The 15,757-nt window shown below is 48.5% G+C and overlaps 1 protein-coding gene and 1 long non-coding RNA gene across 3 annotated transcripts in view; one reads left to right on the top strand and one right to left on the bottom strand.

Annotated features, from left to right (window-relative positions):
• LOC116095961 overlaps positions 1–2,769 on the top strand; it is a 14,196-nt gene extending 11,427 nt beyond the window's left edge. The window contains exon 3 of the long non-coding RNA XR_004120777.1: positions 2,332–2,769. This is a non-coding gene — a long non-coding RNA (uncharacterized LOC116095961). The remainder of the gene's footprint in view (positions 1–2,331) is intronic.
• The window catches only part of Tmod1 (tropomodulin 1), a 79,605-nt gene that overhangs the window by 51,151 nt on the left and 12,697 nt on the right, over positions 1–15,757 (bottom strand). For both annotated transcript variants that reach the window (XM_031377313.1, XM_031377314.1), the window contains exon 2: positions 6,937–7,105. In XM_031377313.1, coding sequence (XP_031233173.1) covers positions 6,937–7,056 — 120 coding nt within the window. In that variant the 5' untranslated portion in view covers positions 7,057–7,105. The remainder of the gene's footprint in view (positions 1–6,936; positions 7,106–15,757) is intronic.

The raw sequence follows: 15,757 nt of genomic DNA, 5'->3' as shown, positions 1-15,757 counted from the left end.
TTCTGTAGGCTTCTTGTATGTTCATGGGCATCTCTTTCTTTAGGTTAGGGAAGTTTTCTTCTAAAATTCTGTTGAAGATATTTACTGGCCCATGGCCTTGGGAGTCTTCACTCTTTTCTATACCTATTATCCTTAGGTTTGGTCTTCTCATTGCATCCTGGATTTCCTGGATATTTTGGGCTAGGAGCTTTTTTGCTTTTTGCATTTTCTTTGAGTGTTATGTCAATGTTTTCTATGGTGTCTTCTGCCCCTGAGATTCTCTCTTTGTATCTCTTGTATTCTGTTGGTGATGCTTGCATCTATGACTCCTGATTTCTTCCCTAGGTTTTATATCTCCAGGGTTGTCTCTCTTTCTGATTTCCTTACTTTTTCTATTTCCATTTTTAGATTCTGGATGGTTTTGCTCATTTTCTTCACCTGTTTGATTGTATTTTCCTGTAGTTCTTTAAGGGATTTTTGTGTTTCCTCTTTAAGGACTTCTACCTGTGTTCTCCTGTATTTCTTTGAGGGAGTTATTTATGTCTTTCTTAAAGTCCTGTATCATCATCATGAGAAGTGATTTTATATCTGAATCTTGCTTTTCTGATGTGATGGTATGTCCAGGACTTGCTATGGTGGGAATATTGGGTTCTGATGATGCTAAGTAACCTTGGTTTGTGTTACTTATTTTCTTACGTTTGCCCCCTGCAATCTGGTTATCTCTATCTGCCCTTGCTAAATCTGACTGGAGCCTGTCCTTCCTGTGATCCTGGTTGTGTCAGAACTCCTCAGAGTCAAGCCATCTCTGTGATCCTGTGATTCTGTGATCCTGTGATCCTGGGCTTGTTAGAGTGCCTGGGAGTGGAGCTTCCTCTGGGTGTTGTGAGACTGACTTCAGAGTTTGAGTCCAAGGTCTGCTCAGGACACTAGCCCAGACAGACTGGAAAAAACCTGTGTCATTGGGCTAGCAGAGTTCCTGTGTGCCTAGGTCCTGCTGGTCTCAGTTACTCCCAGTGTTGGGACAGAAGTGTTCTCCTCACCTCTGATCCTGGGTGTGTTAGAGCACCTGGGAATGGAGCTTCCTCTGGGTGTTGGGAGACTGGCTGTGGAGTTTGCGCCCAAGGTCTGCTCAGGACACTGGCCCAGACAGACTAGAAACCAGGCTCCAGTTTCTTTATAAGGTTGAGATTAATCTATTTTCTCTCCTGCAAACATGTTCAACCTTTTAAAAAATAGTCACTTTCCCCTCAAAGTCTCCTTAACAAGCAATATTAATATATCCTTTTTCTTTATAAGTTTTCACGGTTTGTGTGTATGTGTATGTGTGTGTGTGTGTGCATGCGTATGCATTAGCACATCTGTGCTGGTACCCTAGCCTACCTGTTCCTGTATGTGTAGAAGCCAAAGTTACTTATTGACACGGAGTCTCTCTCTAAACATGGTTAGATTGGCTGGCCAATAAGCTCCAGGAATCCATCTTTGTCTCCCCTTCTCACCCCCAAGTACTAGGAATTCAGGGAAGAGTCTCCCTTCCTGGTATTTCTTTATTTGGCCTCTGGGAATCAAAATCAAGTCCTCATGCTTCTGAGACACCCAGCCCTCATTCTTTCAAGTCTCCGCATCTTAAGATGGAGCTACATGCTGAATCCACTAGATAGTCTGTGCCCCCCCATGTGGCCCATCAACTGTAAAAGCCTGCTCACTGTTGCTGGCACACACTCCTGGGATGGCTCACCCCTCCCATGCTCACTTCTCCTACTGCCCAGCACAAAGACAACTGAGTGAGGAGTTGGCTGTGCTTCAGTGCAGCACCCACTTAACTGCAGAGAGAGAAAGGGCAGGGCCAGGAGTCAGTCAACAGCAGACACTTTTAGCACATGAGGCATTCCTTTCCCGATGGAGTCCAAGGGCAGCAATCTCATGATAAGCTCGAGATTTTCCAGAATGAGAGATACTAAGTCTCAAGGACTCTTTTTTTTTTTTTTTTTTTTTTTTTTTTTTTTTTTATGTGTACAAGTTTGAAATCCTCTGTGACAAAGCTGCTTTTCAAGTGTTCTACTCTATTCTATCACATGACACTGGGGCTTAAGAGTTGCATAATCGCCCTCTCAAGTGTTTGATGCCATCAGGTGCTGAGTCAGCTAGGAGGGGCTCAGAAAATTACAAGTGGATAGAGCTCTAGGGGTCTTCCCGAGCCACCTGAACCAACCGGGTGTACTTTACTGAGAGGAACTGGGCTGCAAACAGGAAAAGACACGGGGCTGAGTAGAGTAGAGTAGAGTAGAGTAGAGTAGAGTAGAGTAGAGTAGAGTAGGGTAGAGTAGATAACTGACTGTCTCCACCTCCTTCCAGAAAGAAAGGAATCATTGGCTGCTTCCAGAACTGCAAAGCCAGAGAGCACATGAGTGGCCCCAGCTCACCTCCTCCAAACTCCCATGATGCCTTAGGTGTATACCAGGTAGGCAGAACAGAAACATCCTAGAAACAGGTGGAGCTCAGAGAGGGGATTGCTTCCTCTGGGTAGGGCACGAACTCTAAGACCACGTTTGGGCTCTGCCACCGCCTACTTGTAAGATGCTGGACAAATTAACCTCGCCTCTCGGCTCCGTCATCAGTGAAGCTGGGATGACAGAAGCACCTGCTTCCCAGGATCAGGGCGAAGTGAAGCGAGCTATGTCTTCCGAGTTCTTAGAACTGCCTGTGCATGTAGTAAGAGCCACACCAGCACCAGGACACAAAAATAAAATGCAGGAGTGTAGAGTCTGCCAAGGGGCAGTGCCTGGGCACTGAGCTCTCAGGATCTACTCTGGCTCTGTCTGAACATCTGCCCTAGGGGCAGGTTCCTTTCCCTCTCTGCACTCTCATCCTGGTCAGGGATTGGACACCTGTTGGGCTCCCCTCCTCTGGGCCTGCATACCTTAGGCCTCTCCAGAGTCCTGATTACAGAGCTGGGCTCCTGGCCCAGTGAAACTGGAGCTGGAATGTTCTGTTCTGGGATGGAGGGAGTCCCATTTGCCTTTCAAAACTCAACTGTCTTGTAAATCAGGTAAGGGAGCCTATCTCAGTGAAGGGGTCAATTGTGTGGCTGGGACACTAACCCTACCACTCTATTGTCTCCTCCTCTTCTTTGGTTTCTCTTTTTTTCTCCCTTAACTGAAAAAGAGAAAGAAGCCTTTGAACGATGTCACTTTGGAAAGCACAGACCTTGAGAATGGTGGGTCTCAGGTGGCGGCTGCCCGCCCCAGGGTCTATGCTTCACCCCAGGATGTTTGCAATCTGACTCCTGGTACACTGCTCTGTGATCAGGCAAGCTGGGCAGTGATCTGAGCCCCCTTGTGTCTACTTCCTCCTGTGGCCACTCAGAGTGGCCTCTTCCCGGCTACCTTTGAGGTAGAAGAAGATGAATGGCACAGAGGTCTCTGGGGACGTCTGCTGAGGCCACACAGCCTGCCATTTGAGTAGGGGACTCTCTGTGAACTCTTTGTTGGTTTAGGGGTGAAGCAGGAACCCAGCCGGTGCCTCAGCACAGTCCCTGGAATCTGAAATGTTGGCTCTACGAGGCTCCACCCTCCTGGGGCTGACACTGGATTCTGACCCCTGTCATCACCTGCCCTATTTGCAGCTGCTGCCTCATCTGACCTCATCCCCACACTGCAGCTCAGCAATGCCAAAAAGAGCAGAGGGCCAGACACAGCAGGTGTGCAGGGGTCTGGGGTGGGGTGGATGCTCACACTTCTCCAGGGGACTGGTACAGAATCGACACTCTAGAGGGTGGGCCTGTGGAGAGGAACAGCATCCTTCCTTACCTTCAGGAAATGCACTTGCCTATGTGATCTCCCAGGATGCAATGCTCCCACATGAACCCCTTTCGCCTCTTTCCGCAGGCATCTCCAGGGTTAGCTCCCAAACCACTACGCCACATAGAGTCACCACTGAGAGGTTCCCCAGGTCACCAAGAGAGGTCCCAACTGCTTTCCATCTTAGCAACATTACATCCCCCCCTCTTCTCTTTTCTATTCCCATCCAAGTTTCCATAGAAATCACACTGAGACTCCTCCCCCTCAGCAAACCCTGACACAGGGAACCACACTCAACTGGGCATGGTTCCAGCCTCAACTGGTCTTTGGAACTTCCCACCAGGAGGAAGTAATTGCCCCTCCAAGCTCCGTCTGTTCTGCCCACCTGCCATACCTTGAGCTAACCAGAGGCAGTGTCCGTGCCAGGCTCTAGCCATGGTACCTAGCATTAAGTTAACTCTGGGCAGCCACATGCCTTGTCTTCTCACTCTTTGTTTTTGTTTTTGCTTTTGTTTTTTTTTTTGGTTTTTCAAGACAGGGTTTCTCTGTATAGCCCTGGCTGTCCTGGAACTCACTCTGTAGACCAGGCTGGCCTCGAACTCAGAAATCCGCCTGCCTCTGCCTCCCAAGTGCTGGGATTAAAGGCGTGCGCCACCACCGCCCGGCATCTTCTCACTCTTAAAAGTGACTCCCTCTTGTAATTCTACAGAACAGTGATCTAGAAGAGCTAGAATAGAAAAGTCTAATCTTTCCTTTGCTGTTTACTCTGAATGGAAGAGGTAGGGGAAGGAGGGACCTAAAACCCTCCACCAAGGCCTCTTGCCAATTAAATTGAGTATCCCCACCAAGGAACCATCTCATGGTTGAGACAGTTGTGATCAGCGAGATGAGGGCATACTTAGATGGATGTCATTCTGTGGGGCAGGGACCAGCCCTTAAGGAAACAACTGACTTCATCATTTCATGGGGTGGGCTGGGGGGCAGGCACTGAAGCCTGGAGAAGAACAGACCACAGCCAGCCCAAGACCACATGTGTCAAAGAGAGGGCTGGGGTGGCCTTGCTCACTGTGCCTCTGCAGCGATGGTCTGTGGGTTAGCAAAACCTACACAAGTGATATTTTCCTTATGGACCACTGTTAGGTCAGAGTTGAGTGATGCCTGGTATTAAGAGGGGCATAAAGTTCCATCTTTAAGACCATTCATCTAATACGATTCTGCCTTCACTTGTGCTGGGTACTTTTCATGGAGTTACAGGCAGGAGACCTGTCCAGGCTGGTGAGAAAGTCTCCCTTGACCTTGCTCATGGCTTCAGTGGGGCTTTCCAAACAAGACATCACCATTGAAGGAACAACTTAAACATGCCAACTGCAAAGTGAAACTTAAAACACATGAGAGGGTCCTCCATGTTCTCTATTGCTCAGACAATTCATTCTAACCTGGTTTCCACCGTCCAGAAGCATCAGGCTGTGCCAGCGAGGCACAGTGGCCCTCAGAAGACTGTCTGTCACAGCACTAGCTCAGAGGCAGGGCTGGGGCTAGGCTCTCTAGAGATCTGCAAATGTTCTTAATCAGGGACCTCATGTGGTCCTGTCTCCCTCAGAGCTAAGATCCACAGGTCCAGGATTCAAGGTTGGGCACTGGAGTGGTGGCACACAACATCACCCTTATCAAAGCCACTAACTAGCAATAGTTTTGCTTCCATTCCCTCAACCTTCTGCTCGGCTCGCCTAGAAGTCTCAGTTCCAATGGAACAAAGGTTTCTGTCATAGGAGGGACAATGGTTCCACTGAGCAGGAGGTTAACACACTGTTCCCTGGCCTCCGACGTTCCTCTTGCTTCAGAATCGATAGGTGAATGAAGCTCTGTAATGGAGGTACGGAGGATGGGTGATTCTTGGGGTAACTCCTGGGGCTGCTGTGCTGAAAGCTGGTGGGAAACCTGAGAACTGTTAACGACATAGAGCAGGAAGCTCAGGGGCAGCCCATCAGGACAAGAATGAGAGCTAGCCAAGGTGTTTGCTGAAGGCCAAAGCAGTGTGGATTGATTAATGGAAGGAGGCGATTGGAAATACTGGTTATGTCCATCCGTCTGGCTAAAGAAACCAGAGCTATAGCTGTCATGAGTATCTCCTCCTGCTTCCTGACCATGTATGTGGACAGCAGAGATCATCACCCTGCCCCAAGTCTTCTCACACAGCCTACGCTGTACTGACACTTGGTGATACCGTTGAAGTATTAATTCTCCGCAGAGGTGTTTGGGTAAACATCCCTGGAGATCTTACCTCCCCTCCTGGAGAAGAGGGAGGGATTTATCCTACACAGCATCATGTTGGGCACAGCTATGACACGCTGTTGTCTTTGTTTGCTAATAACTGCCTGTGCTTTGAAAAGATACACACAGGTGCCAAGTTAACGAGGAGGCGGACTTGTGATGGGTAATTGTATGAGTCAGCTTGCCTGAGCCCCGGATTGCCAGGCGTTTGGTCGGATGTTATTCTGGTTGTATCTGGGAGGGTGTTTCTAGGGGAGATGAATATTGCATCTGTAGACTGAGTCAGGCAGATGGTCTCTGGGTTGTGGGATGGCCCATCCCATCTGTCATAGACCTAAATAGAACAGAAAAGCTGACCCTCCCCTGAGAAGGACTGCCTCCCACCTAACTGCCTGGACTGGACTACTGGTTTTTGGTTTTGTTTCTTAGTTGGTTGGTTGGTTTTCCCACCTTTCACCCCATTTTTTTTCTCCCAATAGCAGAAGCTGTGCCTAGGTCTTGAGCCTACAAGCATTTAGACCAGATTGGCATCACCGGCTCTCCTGGTTTCCAGCTTGCCAACTGCAGATCTCAGGGCTTGTTGGTCTCCAAAACCATATGAGCCAGTTGCTTCTATATCTCTCTCTCGGTGGGACATACATTTACTTTCTCCCTCACACACATCTTATTAGCTCTGTTTTTCTGGAGAACTGTGAGTAATACAACATTTTAAAAATAGCCCCGTGGAGGCTACATTATTCCAACGCACTGTCATATAAGGAGAAAGACATTGGTGGCTTCGGGAAGTGCCCACCTGCCCCTCCTCCACCTCACTCCCAGTGTGGCCAACACCCTGGGTGCGCTGCCCCACCCCTGCCCCAGCCCGGTGTTCTGCTTTCCTGATACTCACATCAGGATCTAGTTCATCCAGCTCATTTTCCAGGGTCCTGAGCTCCTCCTCTGTGAGGGCCCCCAGGATTTCATCCTCATCCAGATCTCGATATTTCTCCAGCTCTCGTCTGTAAGACATTGTGCACGGCTGTGTCTTTGTCTCCTGAACTTCTGTGCTGACTAGTGACCTGTAAGAAAGAGGAAAATCCTTTAAGACAGACCCCTTGTCAGGTTTTCTCTCAAAATAGTGGGGTGTGTTTAATATCGGCCAATTTGAATTAGTTCTCTATCCACTTGCCAACAAGTGGCATGTGATATCTTTCTTTGATATGCATGGCTGCATCTGCCTGTGTGAGTGTGCACATGTGAAGGTCAAAGGGTGACCTCAGATGTCCATCCTTGCCTCCTGTCACCTTGAGACCACCAGGCTAGCTGGCCTGAAAGCTTCCAGGGTTTTTCTCCAGCCTCTGCCTCACCTTTCATCACAGGAACTCTGAAATTACTAGTATGCCCTCGCTACAAGGAATCTGATGGCTTCTCCCACTGAGCCATCTTCCCAGTACAATTTCATGAGTGTCAGTTGGTTGCAATGGGCATTGCCAGTAACTGGAGGTAAATGGGTGTCTATAAACAGTTCTGAGTGCTTGATGACTATTTTATTCTGGACAATCTTCCCAGTGTCCCAGTGGGAATCACAATGACAGGCCACTGTCAGGTTTGTCATTTAAAGGGAGAGGGTTAAGTGGACACCTGCTGCATGCAGGCACCTCAGCTACCTCATCGAAGCCAAGCCTGACAGAAAGCACCCTACCATGAGGTTGATACAATTGGTTGATACCAAACACAGAGCCATGCATTAAGTACCCCACACTTGAGCTCTCGTGATCTCTGATAGCTATGGTGTTCCTCCACTGCAGGGGAACAGTGAGGCCATGAGCCCTCCTGTCCTTTAGCCTGACTAAAATAATAACATGACAAGCCTGGCCGGTCTGTTACCTCTCTGAGAAGTTCTGGCAATTTCTTATGAACCTGATCTCGTCGAGTACTGGGTCCACACCTTCTGCCCGATGAGTACCTTGTTCCATACTCCAGGGCCCAACTTACAGCAGGAAGCTTCTCCCTAAAACCAGTCTAGATGCTTTTCTACTTGTCTCTGAGCCTCCTCCCTGAGGAGGCTCTGAACTCTCTCCTCTAGGGGAATGTTCTGTCTGTGACACTGCCTCCCTGTCTCAGGCCTCCCCACTGCCTGAGCCTCTCTTCCCCTCCATCCTTTCAGAAGCTTCAGGATTCCTTAAATGTGGCAGAGTGGGATCTAGTCCTCTGCAGAGAGTCCATGTTATGAATCGACTTCCTGCTTTAAGCTTCCTGGGTTGATGTTCTAACCCCCAGCACCTCTGTCACGCAGGAGCAGACCGCAGGTTAAAATGCGCTCTCACTTGAAAGTGGTCCTTACAGGGTTGCTGAGATATAACTCAAGTTTGGACAAGGTCATCCTGGAGTCAGACAGACTGCTACCGAACGTGACCGCTGTTCCTACAGAAAGGAGACATTCTAGGACAACAGCATGCAGCATCGTGCATGCACAGGTGCCACAGAGAGTAGGCCAAGGCTTTTTTGCAGGGCAAGGCTCACCAGGAAATCTCTAAAGCCAGGGGAGACACCGTGGGCCTATTTTTCCATTTAGCTCTCAGAAGAACCGAAGCAAATGGGCATGGTCACGTACGCCTTTAATCCCGAACACTCAGGATTCAGAGGCAGGGGGATTTCTGTGAGTTCAAGGCCTGCCTGGTCTACAGAAGAACTTAAGCTGTGGACACATTGATCTGAGCTTTCAATTTCCAGACATGCATTCATGTAAGCTGTTCACTTTCCTTGTTTGGGGTACACTGTTCCAGCTTCCCAGCACATTTGCATGATTGCCACCCCTCTTCATAGAAGTTCTCTCTCTAGGCCCCCATGCAAAGAAAGGAAGAAAGGAAGAAAGAGAGAGAGAAAGAGAGAGAGAGAGAGAACACCCATGGTTCGTCTGTGAAATAACAAATGGAATTTCCACAGCAGGGAAAAATGAAAACTGAGGGAAAACAGTTCACTCCTTGAAAACCTGTTCTGTTTTGTTTTTTTTTTTTAAACTAAGGACAAATGAAGTGATTTTAAAAACAAACTAAAGTCATAAAAAGCACAGACTTTGGAGAGCAGGGGCACATTGCATTCATGTAAATCTGCATCATGCATGGGCCCATCCTCAGGGGAAGGCAGAGTGATAGCCACCACAATAAGACAAATGAGCCTCCTAAACTCAGAACGCCAGTGCTATCCTGTTCTTCCAGAAAGCCTCAGCTTGAGCTGAAGTCCTCCTGTAACCAGACCCCAAGTATAAGATGCTCGGACCATACGTGCACACTCCGGTGACCTGCTACAGGTGCAAGAGCTGAAGGCCCTCACAGCAGCCTAATTGGGCTTGTCCTATGAACAGCCAGGAAACACAAAGATCCATGATCTCCATTGCAGGGCCCAGAGGGACTCAAATAATGACTTCCGGGACGAGCTCATAAGATGTCCGGCATGCTCTCGGAACTCGAGTCTCTGAGATGGGCTGAAGAACACCAGTCTTTGGTGTCTGCTTCACTGCAGATATGGTTTGCTTCCCCGGAGTTTCTTGTGTGGGAGCCTGGTCTCCAGTGCAGCACTGCTGCTGTACCAGGGGCTTTAAGAAGCAGGACCCACTGTAGGCAAGCATATTCCAGTGGACGGCCTCACACCCAGGAGTATATGGGGCAACACAAATTTGACTCGGTGGGTGGTTTTTAAAAAAATGCCATGAAACTGGAAGAAGGTGGGGAGGTTGAGATGAGGAGGAGTAGAGAGGAGAACATGATCAAAATACATTGCATGAAATTCTCAAAGAACTAATAAAATACTATATATTTTACAAAAAAGAAACGAGGCATATTTGAGGTAGAAAGGTCATTGCAGGCGTTGCCCTCCGGAGGGACTAATTCTGGTCTTAGGGAATGATTTATTTACTACTTGAAGGAATCATCATAAAAAGAAAAAGATTTGGGCCTTCTCTTAGGAGCTCCTATTACTTTGATAAGATACCATGACTAAAAGCAACTTGGGGAGAACGGGGTTTAGTTCATCTTAACAACTCTTAGGTCACACTCCATCTCTGAGGGAAGGCAGGGCAGGATCCTGGAGCCAGGAACTGAAGCAGAGGCCATAGATGAATGCTGCTTACTAGATTGCTCCAGAAGGCTTGCTCGTCCTGTTTATGTTTTGTTTTTGTTTTTTATTATTATTCCACCCATGACCACCTGCACATGGGTGGCACTGCCCACAGTGGGCTGGGCCTTGATACATCAATCATCAACCAAGAAAATGCCCACAGGCTTGCCCACAGGCAAATTTGATGGAGGCATTTTCTTCAGTTGAGGTTTCTCTTCCCAGGTGGCTAACTCTTGTCAAATTGACAAAAGAAATAGCCAGGATCCCCTCCCCCTGCTTTCTGGGTCATGCATGGTCTTGCCATGCAGTTTCTACTTCTGGGGCCATGGCTACCTGCTGATACACCCAAGAGAACTCTCCCTGCAGGAGAACAGATGAGGCTGCCTGACTTTGGATTTTCTCCTTCAAAATTGTGAGCTCAATAAATGCTTTTTACTTTCAAAAGTACTCAGCCTCCAGTACTTTGTCTTAGCAATTAAAAAGTGAGCATAAGACAGTCCTTGAAGTTTCGAGATTGTACCAAGACCCACGAGATGTGCACTACAGGGCTTCTCAAAGGGTTTATTATATAGCCACCTAAGAGATATCTCCAGCAATTGGGTGCTATGTAATTTCACAATTCTCTTGTCACAACATTAGATCTCTTAAGACATGTCTCCATAAGTTGGAATCTCATAAGCCAAATTTTGGGAAACACTGTCTTAGAGTCACTTCTAGGTCATGCTGGGAGCTGTCACACAAGAAGATACATCACAGGCACAGAGCCCATGAGGACTCGACTCGAGAGTACCCAGAAACCTGGGATCTTCCCATGCTTGTTTTTTATTTTTTGTTTTGTTTTGTTTTTTTCTTTTTTCTGGTTGACTCATTTTCTAGATGTTTTGCCGTCAGACTTTAGGAGAAGACTCACACACAGATGAACTCTGGAGAATCTATGAGCCAGAACCTGAGAACAGGAGAGAGGCATCCACATGAAAGGAGCTTGGGCAGGAGTTGCCGAGAAAGGAGCCAGATGAGAGTGGTAGATAGCAACTCCGGGGCCTGCTGAGAGAGATTTGGGGCCTGGAACCAGTCCACCCACACGATGTCACTTGAAGAACAGACATCTTCAAATTTCCTGAGGAGGCCTCCTCTTATTGTATCCAGGAGAGTTATACCCCACATCCACCAGAGTCACTGCTGAGTTCAAAATCTCTATTTCATAGGGTTTTAAAAACCCTTTTGAATGTCAAGCACCTTGTGAATATTACAGAGGGATGAGGCATTAACTTTAAATAGGCCAAGAACAACGGAGAATCATGAAGCTGTCAGCTTCAAGCCACACCTCATCTGGTTGGCTCACGGGATGGACGATTTCTGCAAAGAAGGATTCTCCTCCAAGTCTGGGGCCTGAGGTGGAGAGGAGGTAGAGTGGGGTGACATGAACTTGGTGTGCTAACAGAACCCACTGCAGCCTTAGTCTTAAATCAGGGCTTTCAAGAGATTGTGTTTATAATTGTTAATGCAAGACCTCTGTTTCCTAGCAGAGGAGGTATCCGGATGGAGAGTCCCCACCCATCTGGAGAGTCAGTTTTGGTGTTGATTGCCAGGGTGACCATCATTAAATTCTTGAGGCTCCTGTTTACTGAACTGTCATCAATGACAGAATTGGATCGAATAGATGGCTTTAAAACTGTGTCCAGAGATCTCTGAGAAGTTGTCTCCAGATACCTGGAGGGGACCAAAGGGTGAGAGAGCTCTTCCTGACCCTGTTTCATATGCTTGCTTTGGGTCATTGAAGAGCTCCTTGAAATAAAAGATCAAAAACAAAGCTGAGGCTCACTGGAATGAGTCAGAGTGCCAGGACTCACCCTGTAGGATGTTGTCAGAGTGAGTATTATCAGGCAGATAAGGGTGCAATCTGGGGATGGGGCACAGCCCACCCAGGCTCATAGTGCCGGGTGCTATAATGTAACAGATGCTGCTGCTGGAGTCCGTCTCTACTTTCCCCTTATACTATCATCACACCATAAAGTCCTTCCCAGGAGGCCTGTGTTTACTCCTCTCTGTGTCCTCACAGCAAGCCTTGTGCCTGGTGCAGAAACACCACCAATGTAAAGAGACGGCACACCTGGGCTCTGATCTAGCATCCTTAAAAACTCAGGCAAATGTCTGGTCTTCTTAGAGCCTCTGCTCATCCATCTTTACATGAGAAGCCTGGCCTGGGGTTAGATGAGTGTGGAATCCTGGAGGGGAGAGATGGCAGGCTGTGGTTCAGCTCCAGCCTAGCTCTCAACATGGCTCTCCTGAAACAGAACAGCTCTGTATTTTACCTGCCTTATGACGTGGGTCCTGACTGACTGAAGAAGAAAAGAGGAGCTGCAGAAACTTGAAAACACCCCCCTCCCCCGCGCCTGTTCCAGCCTTTACCATCTGGTATGTAGGTTAGGCTCAGAACAGACCTCACTAGCCACCCTGGTTCTGAAAGCTGCAGAAGGTGAGAGCTCCTGGCAGTGCGGCTCCAAGGGTAGTGATGCTCCTTTGCCCATCACGATGGAGGGGCTGGCCATTCTGGTGATGGCTCCTCCAGTATCTGCTCTGTGGGGACACTTGGGGAGGAGGCACTAGGTGGTACCATCTTGATTTATAACAGCATCTCCCCAAGTTCCAGAAAGGCTGAGCCAGGGACTGTCAGAGATAAATCGACATGACATTCTCTCTTGGTCTTTGACATGCAGGCCCTTCTTTTGGGAGACACCATCACCTGAAGGAGTCTATGCCATGACCCTTCATGACAAAATCCTGCATCCCAGACTACGTGCTCTGTCTTCTCCTCCTGAATATGTCTCCCCACTCCCTCTCTCCTCCAGCTTCAGGGACACAAGAGAGTCTGAAGTGTTCTTTGTACCTTCCGAGAGAGCTGCCTCCCTAGTGCCCTTCTTCAGAGAGAACCTGAGGCAGCCATATTTATATTATCTCATACGTCTCCACTCCCAATTGAGGAGTAGGGGACTGGGTAGTCAATGGCCCGTGACATGGAAGAGGATGAAAGAGGAAAGGAGATGATGGAGGGGTGGGAACTCCTGGTCGTGTTTGTCAGTCTCTGGCTAGATACCAGGGCATCAGCCCAGCCACCTATTCCTGGCTCCTCTAGCTCTGTCAACCCCTATGCCTGACACTCATCTCTTTACATTGTGGTAAAAAATACACATGACATGAAATCTTCACTTTTTTGGAAGATGGCACCTAGGGCTCCATGCTTGCTAGGTACACCCTCCTTGCAATGAGCCACACCCCAGCCCTTCTCCATTTTGAAATATCCAGTTCTAAGGCACTCAGGACAATCTGGTGCTTTCTCATGCAGCCGTCACCACCATCCACCTCTGGAATGCTTTCATCCACCACAGCCGAAACTTGGCAACATAATGCTAGCCCTCTCTTCCCTCTGCCCTGCTCCTGCCGGTTCGTGACTGCTCTCAGGTGCCCTGCCTGGCCTGAGATTTTGGCTACACTTTGTAGCTCACAAGGGTGGAACCAGACACTATTGTCTCTGTGTAACTGGAATCCTGTGTCTTCAACCATTCATATATCTGTCCTCCTTTCTCTTCTCAGGGCCTTTACCCTTTAATATCTGTGTCATCCCAAGAGCTTGGCCCATCCCTCTGCCTGTTTTCCTTTCTCAGGCCACATCCAGACACCTATGAAAACCATTCTCCGGCAGCCAGTAAGCCTCTAATTATTTCTAATAGCTCCCCATTGAGGCAGAGCTAGGGTGTGATGTCATGAAGACATGGTGTCCCTGAGACCTTCCAAATGTACAACCTGGGGAGGGAAGTTATGTAATAAATGCTACTTTCCCCCAACCCCCGAGACGAACAGAAGACATTGCATCCCAGGCAGGGCCAGAGAGGGGCATGGTCTCATTTGACATCTCTTCTCAGTGCTCAGCCCCAGCCAGGCTCAGAGGATGAACACAGCAGCTGCTGGTGGGTTGTCATCAAGGGACAGAGCCCCATGGAAACAGTGCACAGTGAGTCCCACCTCTGGTCAGTGGGCTGGCTAGAGAAGAAAGTCAACCAGCACTCAGTGGAGTGTGTGTGTGTGTGGGGGGGGCAGACAAGGTAATGAATGTTTGGGGACAAGTTCAAGGTCATAAAATGAGAGGAGGATTCTGACAATAGCCACTTCTCCACTCTACAAAGACCTCTGTGGCATCTAAGAAACCACCACCCTGCCAGGCGGTGGTGGCACACACCTCTAATCCCAGCACTTGGGAGGCAGAGGCAGGTGGATTTCTGAGTTCGAGGCCAGCGTGGTCTACAGAGTGAGTTCCAGAACAGCCAGGGCTATACAGAGAAACCCCGTCTCGAAAAACCAAAAAATAAAAAACAAAACAAGAAACCACCACCCTTAGGCATGAGTTTCCTGTCCCTAGGGGTGTGGTCACTCGTGACCTATCCAGACAGAAAAGGGGAAGAAGCAGGAAGTAGGTGAAGTTCTCACATTTGAAGGAATTTGAAGGAGTTCTGCCTCCCCCCCCCGCCCCCCGAAGCAGCCCAGTTCCACCCACCATTGATGTTGCTAGAGTCTAGAGTCTCCTAAGCAGGACTGTTGTCATGGCTGATCCTGACAGTCACCTTGACAGGATCTAGGACCACCTAGAGAAAGCTCTGGCTATGTCTGGGAGGGACTTTCTAGACTAGGTGAATTGAGGTTGGAGGAGCCACCCTACACGTAGGTCTGGTATAAGAAGGAGAGGGTGAGCTAAGCGTCAGCATCCATCTCTCCCTGCTTCCTGACTGCAAACACAAGGTGACATCTGCCTCCTGCTCCTCCATGGCTTCTCCATCCGGATGAGGACAGACCACAATACCTTCAAGCCTTAAGCCTGGAGAACCCAGACTTTCCTTAAGCTGCCTTTGTCTTGTGATTTGTTACAGCAGTGAACCAAGGAACTCACACAACTGCTGGAATGGTTTGAATAAAAATGGCCCCCTGGGCTCATATACTTGAATGCTTAGTCAGCAGGGAGTGGAACGGTTAAAAAGGATTACAAGAAGAAAAAGAAAAAAAGAAGAAGAAGAAAAAGAAAAAAAAAAGAAGGTGTGGCTTGGTTGGAGGAAGTGTGTCACTGGGGGGTGAGCCTTGAAGTTTTATGGGTCCTGATGTAGCTCTCAGCTTTTACTCCAGTGACACTCCAGCCTTCATGCTCCCTGCTGTGATGTTCAGGGACTGACTCTGAGAAAGCAAAGGCTTTCCTTTTATAAAAGTTGCCATGGGCGTGGCATCTCTTCACAGCAATAGAACCGTGTTAAAAACAACCACCTGCAAAATGTAATGGATTCATTGTGGGGTAAAACCATAGGGCCCTTTGAAAGGCAGGAAAGAGGGCTGGAGAGATGGCTCAGCAGTTAGGACACATACTTCACTTGTATAAAACCTGAGTTCCTTTCCAAGCACTTGCCTCCGGAGGCTCACAGCCACCTTCAGTTCTACGGGATCCAATATCCTCTTCTGGTCTTTGTGGATACCTGCACACATGTGCACATACTCACCACACCCACACCCACACACACACAGAGAGAGAGAGAGAAAGAGAGAGAGAGAGAGAGAGAGAAAGAGAGAGAGAGAGAGAG

The sequence above is a fragment of the Mastomys coucha genome, unplaced genomic scaffold (assembly GCF_008632895.1).
Source record: "Mastomys coucha isolate ucsf_1 unplaced genomic scaffold, UCSF_Mcou_1 pScaffold18, whole genome shotgun sequence".
Classification (NCBI taxonomy): domain Eukaryota; kingdom Metazoa; phylum Chordata; class Mammalia; order Rodentia; family Muridae; genus Mastomys; species Mastomys coucha.
The sequence above is the reverse complement of the archived record's forward strand: the minus strand, read 5'-3'. Positions and strand labels throughout refer to the sequence as shown.